At 35.9% G+C, this 8,722-nt stretch overlaps 1 protein-coding gene across 1 annotated transcript; it reads left to right on the plus strand.

The window, feature by feature from the left end:
• Positions 1–3,000: 3,000 nt before the first annotated feature.
• LOC147613161 (purple acid phosphatase 7-like) lies at positions 3,001–6,363 on the plus strand. The gene is made up of 8 exons (XM_086782442.1): positions 3,001–3,159; positions 3,252–3,494; positions 3,672–3,828; positions 3,932–4,048; positions 5,395–5,528; positions 5,632–5,760; positions 5,838–5,899; positions 6,010–6,363. Exons 1-8 carry the CDS (start codon positions 3,106–3,108, stop codon positions 6,212–6,214), a joined length of 1,101 nt encoding a protein of 366 aa, XP_086638568.1. The 5' UTR covers positions 3,001–3,105; the 3' UTR covers positions 6,215–6,363.
• Positions 6,364–8,722: the final 2,359 nt, after the last annotated feature.

Below are 8,722 nucleotides of genomic sequence, written 5' to 3' on the forward strand. Positions count from 1 at the left end.
GAACCTATTCCCTAGGATAGTCTTATATGATCCCTTCCTTTCACAGTTCTTAGACTTGAAGACCATAGGATCGATATCATACCTAGTTGTTTGACTCCTTGTAGAGCACCTTATAGAACTAATGTCATAGAACAAAAGGAGATTCAGAGACAAATAGAAGGCCTGCTAGAGAGAAAGCCATGTCCTTCCCTTAAAAGTTTAGAATGATACTTATCATATGTGCATTAATTATAGATCCCTTAACAAGATCACCATCACCATAAGAAGAACATTTCCTCTATGTAAAAAAGAAGAACGATACTTATCATGTGTGTATTCATTATAGAGCCTTTAACAAGATCACCATAAAGAATAGATACTCGATTTTGAGAGTTGATGACCTTTTAGATAAGTGAAAGGTGCTAGCATCTTTAGCAAGATCGACCTCAAGTCTAGTTATCATCACGTAACAATGAGTAAGGAAGATGTGTACAAAATTGCTTTTTGTACACACTTTGGTTAATACGAGTTTTTGGTGATGCCATTTGGACCATCAATGCTCCAAGACCTTTAGCAAAGTGATGAATAGAATCTTCCTAAACTTTAAAACTTTGCAGTCATCTTTTTTGTGATATTCTAGCATTTAGTAAGAGTGTCAAGGAGCATAAAAATCATTTTGAGTTTGAATTTTTAAATCCTTTTAAATTCTGAGAATAGTATTTTTTCCCAAAAGGAAATTGAATACTTAGGTCACATTGTCTTTATTGATGGCATCTAAGTCGATCCCAAGAAGATAGAAACTATATAAACTTGGCCAAGACCAATGGATATTCATGAACTTTTATCTTTTCTTGTCTTTTGTAGTTACTATCACTATTATGTGAAAAAAATCACTTTCATAGCACATTCACTAACTAATCTTCTAAAAAATCCAAAGTTTTACATATGGACTAAACATGCACTCACACATGCTCTTGTTTTATAATTGCCTAATTTTATGAGACCTTTCTTTCTTTTAGTCATCGATGCTAGTGTCTATGGCATAGGTGCAATGCTTATGCAAGACGATCATCATATTGCTTATGAGAACAAGAAGATTAGACCGGTTAAAAGTAAGTACAGTACTTATAACAAAGAACGGATAGTAGTAGTACATGCACTTAAAATTAGGAAGCACTATCTCGTGGGGGTACTAAATTGTCATTAAGATTGACCAACAAAGTATCAAGCATTTATTATCATAGCCTCTCACTTTAGATAGGCATATTAAATGGGTCACCTTTATTCAAAGTTTCCAACGTGCTATTAAAAGGCCTAGTGCTCATAACATATATATCATTAAGAGTTCTAATTCTTTCGAGAGTATAAGAGGCACCTATGGTAGCGTATAAGAGACACCTATGGTAGTGGCCCTGACTTTGCCAATACATGGTCTGCAATTGAAGAGGATAACTAGACTCCTCATTCCAAGTATTCTTATGATGATTGATACCTCTTTTTCCAAAAGATACTATGCACCCAACCATTTAGACAGTCTGTTATTGAGGAATTGCACTAACCTCCTTATGTAGGGCATAGAGGAGTTTTATCAACTCTATAAACCATAGCTAGAGGCTTTTATTGGCCTTCAATGAGATGTGATATAACTAAGTTTGTTTTTGAATGCATTGTTTACCAAAAAAGTTAAAAGTTATAAGGGTAGTGTGCTAACAATTAGCTTATATCCACACATCACTACCATATAAATGGCTACAATATTTTCATCATCAATACACGTTTTCTCTTTTATTTTTTGATTCAATGGGTTTCTTTTATAGAGTCTGTATAATCATTAGTATAGTCATCAATTACTAGCTATGATAACGACGCTCTGATACACCAACGTTCTTTAATTTTATGTGTGCTTCAGTATACGCATTGCCGATATGCAATGTGATGCTGATACCGACGTCTTTACTGAGATTTCCATACTAATTCTTATATCGACTCGTATACCTGTGATAGAACTTGTTTAGACCAATATTTTCCTAAGTATATAACATTGGTACATATATGTCAGTATGGGGATGATCTCTTGCAGTGTTTGTATTAAGCATGAAGGAAAAAATACCTTAAAGTACATTGCATGTTATCATATATGGTAATTTTATTCAAAAGAAGCCAATCCTCTATGAGTTTTTATGTTTATGACAAAAAAACAATCCACCTTAGCCACTTGTTTTTACATTTGGAAGATTCTTATTTTGTACTTTGATAAGCGATACTTTTTGACTTTATGCAAGACAACACAATAATGATCTACTTTTCGCAAAAATGGAATGCTTTAGTTGGAGTCCAATTTTTAGTTTAGTGAAACCCCCCAAAAAAGAACTATGAGATTGATGGAGTTCAATTTTTGAAGATACATAACAAAAGTATAATCAAATAAATCTTCAAAAGATCATTCCTTTATAAATGAAAGATATGGATTTTTCTTCTAATATTGAGACTACATAATATATACAATTTTGAAAAATACTACATTGTTGCACATGCAAATGCAAAACACACATGCAACAAATCACATCACATAATCTTATAAACCTTATACTACGCAAATTCTTCTCACATTAGCTTCAAACTCATTCAAAAGCACAGTTGATTGCCACTTCATAACCATCCATCATGTCCACCATCATCCATCATCCATCATCCATACCTAATAAAGTTGGAGGCACTTCATAAAGAAAACCACCACCCATCATGTCATCCATCATCCATCATCCATACTTGGAGGCACTCCAATGGTCAAAGGGGAGAGGTGGTCCCGTGTAAAAAAAGACCTCCAATGGAGGTTAAAAGGGAGAGTTTTTAAGCTCCAATAAGAGTGAAACAGGCAGTTGGATTTAGTTGTGAAATTCCATGAGCATCAACCTTCGGGTACCCCACTAAGGCTTTACGTGTACGCATTATCTTCACAACAATCACATACAAATCCATCCCCCTCATAGTTCCCACTCCGGGAATCCATCCTGCCTGCTTGTGCGCATTCTCCAAAAGAATATCCGCCCTGCCCCTTTTTTCCTACCTTTATGTAAAGAAAAATTATTAAAGCTGCTGCATGTTCTCTTCCGCATTAGCTTCAACATGGATGCAGAAATGAGCCTGCAAGCCAAGCTCCTAATTAAGGATCTCAACCAGGTACCATGATTAAATAGCTGGGATAATCTTCCAAATAAACCAAAGAGTGGTTAAGGACTATATCACCAGGCAATGAATCGCCTAATTTGCAGGGAACCGCGGCCAAAAGCGGGTGCAGATCGAGAGGATTAAGACGTGTCTTCATGGCAATAAGCTTGATTAGCTGCTTCTGCTTGGTGATTGGTATACGAGCCTTAATCTCTCGCGATTTGTCTGTTCGACACAAGACCTTGTATCCGAACATTATAGGAGAATCAGAAGGCCTGCTCAATGTGCTAGTAGTGGGTGACTGGGGAAGGAAAGGCTCTTACAATCAGTCAGCGGTAGCTGAGCAGGTGAGAGGGACTATAAGATATGCAGTAATTTTTCAACAGTGTAAGCTTGATTGCGTAATTATAACAATTATCTGAGATACCAATAGTGCAAAGTTATGTACAATCGTAATATTATTAATGTACTGTAAAATCGACGATTAACCCAACTCTCCATTGTTTAATGGTCTGTAAAACTAGATGGGCATCGTTGGAGCCGAACTCGACATAGATTTCATCGTCTCTGTAGGAGACAATTTCTATGAAGATGGATTGACCAATGTCAGCGACACCGCTTTCACTGAATCGTTCTCGCAAATCTACACGGCGAAGAGCCTACAGAAGACTTGGCATGCAGGTGAGCAATTATCTCGAAAATTAGGGCACTTAACTACTTGTAAAATGTTTCGGATTACTAGAAGCTTAGCCTGCTTTGCATTGTGTGGGGTGGATGTGCTTAGTGCTTGGGAATCACGACTACAGGGGCGACGTACTTGCCCAGTTGGACCCCCAGCTCGCTCACAAAGATGAGCGTTGGCATTGCGAGCGGGCGTTCGCGCTCCGGCATGTGTTGCAAGGTGAGTACTCAGTCGCGTTCCATTAAAATTTATGTGAACCAACCTTACCTTCCGATTTCAAGGCCATACACTAGCTTGACCTTCACAAGTTAACTAAATATATATGTTTATCTCTAATATATGTAGAGAAATCTTTAAATTTAACTAAATATATGTGTTTATCTCTAATATATAGAGGAATTTTTAAAATATACTCCTTCTTTTACAACCCTAATTTCTCAGAGGCTTCCTCTATTTCTCTAGAAGGTTTGAAGGGCTTTGATGCTCTTTGAAGGCTTCAAATTTCATCAGCACTACCCCACACCATTGTAGGTACACGTGTACTGTTCGAAGTAGTGCTTTGAAGGGCTTTGATGCTCTTTGAAGGCTTCAAATTTTAGCACTACCCCACACCATTGTAGGTATACGCGTACTGTTTAAAGTAGTGCTTTAACAAGTAAAGTTTCTAGGTTTGATGAAAAGGGCAATAACTCCTTGAATGTTCAAAACAAAATCTCATGAATGTCAAGTGTGTGCGTACACTTTCTCCTACATAAGATCAATACATTCAAAGCACAAGAATTATAACCTTTCTTTTTTGTTTTTACATTCCAAGTACCTTTTTCAAGTAGAAAAGCTAAGGATAAATATCATGTAGAGGTATTTGTGACAAGATAGCCAAGTTAGTGCTTGAGAAATGTCAAGGTAGTGTCTCGATTGATGTGGATATTAGTAACATTTTTGTGAAGCACAAGAAATGTATTTTTCCAACATTCCAAGTAGCTTTTTAAAGCTAAGGATAAATATGAAGAAGTCTAGGTATTTGTGGCAAGATAGCCAAGTTAGTGCTCAAGAGAAATGTCAAGGTAGTGTTTCTCGCTTGATGGTGGATATTAGTAACTTTTTTGTGAAGCACAAAAGGTATGTTGCACATAAACTATATATTTTTAGCATAGATTATGCTTAATTTCTAGTAGCATTTTATCTTACGAGAAACATTAGAAAAAAGCGTTTCAAAGTTTGTATGAAATATCTATAAGAAGATGGAGATCTTTCTCCTAGAAATAATAAGGATATGAATTCATTAGGCATAAATTTGTTTTCTTTACATGTTGATTTCAAACTAATTACAAGGAAATTGATGTGAAAAAAAATGTAACAGTTGGTTAGAAGATGCCAAAAAGTCTTGGTCAAAATCTTTTTAAAATATTTTGGGAAAATTTTATTTCGATAAAGTAAATGCATAATGGAAGCATCACAAACAAAATCGTATTTGGGTTGAGTTGAATTTGATGAAACAAACATGTGTTGATGTTTTTTTTTATGATTTTAGGTATTGCACTCACAAAAGCACATACATTTTGTAGGATCTTCTAGATATGTAGACCTCATCTTCTATGACACAAATCCATTTGTGAAGAAGTATTGGAATGACACTGAGCACAATTATGATTGGAGAGAGGTGGAGCCGAAGGAAGAATATATAAGTAATGAAACCAAGGTACGTAGCTACTTTGTGTACATAGAGAAGAACCTTTGTTATTATTATTGTTCTTATAATATGGGCATGATAGTTTATAACTCCTTTCATTATGGTGATTTAGTTCTTGTCCTATTGGTTGTCATCATCGAATGCTACATGGAAAGTTGTCATTGGTCACCATCCCATTCGAACTGTGGGCTACCATGGAAATACGATGGAGCTTGAAGAACAAGTGTTGCCTATTCTCAAGGTAGGTAATAAACTTACTATTACTAGATTATTTAAAATGATGAAACCCTTGTTTGATTTCTCATAATGCTCATGCAGGAAAATAATGTGGACCTTTATATAAATGGACATGACCATTGCTTAGAGCATATCAGTGAAAGGTATGCACATGAATCTACCCATGTAGCATTACAAAGAAACATGGATAGGTTAATAAAAGTTCAAACATAAATACGACCCATTACTAATGATGATTTGATGAATTATCCAGTGGCATTCAATTTTTAACCAGTGGAGGGGGATCAAAGGCATGGAGGGGGATGGATACTCATGCGAACATGTCAGGATTACAATTTTACTATGATGGTCAAGGTTTCATGAGTTTGTCCATATCAACAACCACCCTTTCTTTCTCCTTCCATGATGCCCTTGGTAACACACTTCATGAGAAACGCCTAGACAAGAGGATTTTTTAATTACCTAAAACCCATTCATGGTAGGTACCAAAAGTACATTTTCGAGTAGCATAAGTACTTTTCCATGGTACTTATGGTATGTACCAAAAGCAGTCTTAGACCTTATGTACTTTGGAAGCATATTAAAATACTCATAATTTTGAAATGAATAGAGCTCTCTCAATTAAAATAATATTGAAGTCCAAAATTCTTCAATTCATTTTTTTAACTTAACATCGTTCGAATTACTTTTTAGACTAAACCTCAATAAGAATGGATTTACAAATTTGTAATATTATTTTTTTCTTTATGGGCCCAATCAAATACAAAGATTTTATTATGTCAAGATCAAAAATTATCTTTATTTTAGTTTAGACTTTATGGAGTTTCTTACTTACTTTGGAGTTTATGAATTCACCCATTTTTTAAATATAAAATCTTCTTAAAAAGCCATCCAAACATTTAGTCTATTAGTAAATCTCTAATAGCAAATTGCTCACCCTCTTCTTAGCCCTTAGTTGAACTTTCTATCTATGCTCACAAAATTTTTCATAAACCCTTGATCACATTCCTATATTATAATAAACATTTTTAAACTTTCTATGGCATTATGTGTACATGTGAAGTTAAATCAAGTGTAGAATATTTTATATAGAGTATTCACGTGTAAATCAAGGGAAAAAAATTTGGTATGCTTAGCAAGTCTTACATCAATGGATGAGCTAATTAAGTTGTAAATCAAGATAAAAAATTTTGGCTTGCCCTCCATAATAGCCTTTGTTAACAAGTCTTTGTCTTACTCATCTTTTGGTGATTCTAGACAAGTGAGAGCTCAAATTAGAAATTTGGGAGTTGCTCTACAAGAATTTATCACCACATTCAATTTCCCACTTGATTGAAGGGTCAATTCCTCACTTGAACAATGACAATTTTTTGCATAAAAACAGTGAGCTTGCTCTTGAGTGTTCATGATTAATTCCTTGCATTAGCACTAATCGCTTTATTCAAATCACTCTTGTATCGAGATTAGACACTGACCTTGAGTAGTACTCAAGTGTTAAGACCTTCTCAAACCAAAAATGACCACTTCATTTATGCTTGATAAGTTCAAAGGGGAGTCCTTCCACACATGAAAAGCTAAAATAAAATTCATATTAGTGAGGGATGGGCTATGGGAGATTGTAAATGAAAGGGAAAAATTTCCAGAAGATGAAGGGGATGAAAAGAACAAATGGTTACGATGGAATGAAAAGGGATTAGCTGTCATTGCATTAGGATTGAGAGATGGATTTATCCATCACATTGCATCACAAGATATATCTAATGGATGAGCTAGAGAAATTCTTTGAAGTAAATAAAAAGAATTCAAAAATAAGCTTAAAAATACAATTCTTTGGGTTGGACATTAAGGATAGTGAATCACTTTCAGCACACCTTCACAAAATGAAGAGTATAACTTAACAATTGGCTGGAATTGGGGCACCAATAGAAGAAGAGGATTCCATATCCATATTGTTAAAAATTATGACACTTGAGGAGTATGGTCCCTTAGTGGCTACCTTGGGTAACCTCCCAGATCCAACCATTGCAGGAGTGGAAGCAACACTCATAGAAGAAAAGAAGTGGATTCAAAGGAAGACAATTAAAGCTACATTGAGTGAGGAGGAAGCACTCTTCTGAAGAGGACCACAACCAAGGACCAAAGAAGAGGATTCAAAGGAAGACAATTAAAGCTACATTGAGTGAGGAGAAGGCACTCTTCTGAAGAGGACCACAACCAAGGACCAAAGAAGGACCAAGGACAAAGATAACCTATCATCATTGTGACAAGATTGGTCACATAGCAAAGGATTCCTGGCACAAAAAGAGAGCCAAAGAAGACAACGTAATGACAAAGAAGGAAGACAGTGTAAGGCCTCGCAGGATGGAGACAATGAAGACAACGTAATGACAAAGAAGGAAGACAGTGTGAGGCCTCGCAGGATGGAGACAATGAAGATCATCTCTTCTAGGTGATATGAGGAGCATGGCTCCTAATCCCTAGTTGTAACCCCACTCTCCTAGTGTGTAAAGTGTCAAGAACAAAGCCAACATTGTAGCTCACAGAGCAACCTAGATGGACCACTCCAACCATATGAGCATGGAGGGTAGGTCAGGTCAATACATGTTAGGTGTTAGACCCTCATCACATTGAGGGGAGGTGTTGAGAAAAGCAATGTGTGAGGGTACAACATGAATAGAGTAAGGGGAGGAGCATGCAAGTTTAGAAAAGGAATAGACTAAGGGTACATTGGCAAAGGTTGATTTGTATGGTCATTTTTAAAAGGTGAAGTCAAAGGTCAAGAAGATAGCACATGGAAAGCGCAAGGGAGCACATGTAGTGTGAAAATTTTTGAACACAAGGATGGCAGAAGGGTGCATGGAGCATGTGGATGAGAGCTATATGAGCATGTACTTGGCTAAAGTTAATGTAATGAGATTATGTGGGTTTTTTACTAATCACTTGTCATTGTCTTGCTATTAGCTTAA

This window comes from Cibotium barometz, chromosome 44 (genome assembly GCF_041138505.1).
Source record: "Cibotium barometz isolate CiBa-2024 chromosome 44, ASM4113850v1, whole genome shotgun sequence".
Classification (NCBI taxonomy): Eukaryota; Viridiplantae; Streptophyta; class Polypodiopsida; order Cyatheales; family Cibotiaceae; genus Cibotium; species Cibotium barometz.

What these genes read in the sequence shown, in the direction of transcription:
- LOC147613161 (XM_086782442.1), top strand. Translation starts at nt 3,106, where the DNA reads ATGGATGCAGAAATGAGCCTGCAAGCCAAGCTCCTAATTAAGGATCTC. An exon ending in ACAGAAGACTTGGCATGCAG is followed by an intron (nt 3,829 to 3,931) that starts GTGAGCAATTAT and finishes GGATGTGCTTAG; the next exon opens with TGCTTGGGAATCACGACTAC. An exon ending in TTAGAGCATATCAGTGAAAG is followed by an intron (nt 5,900 to 6,009) that starts GTATGCACATGA and finishes TGAATTATCCAG; the next exon opens with TGGCATTCAATTTTTAACCA.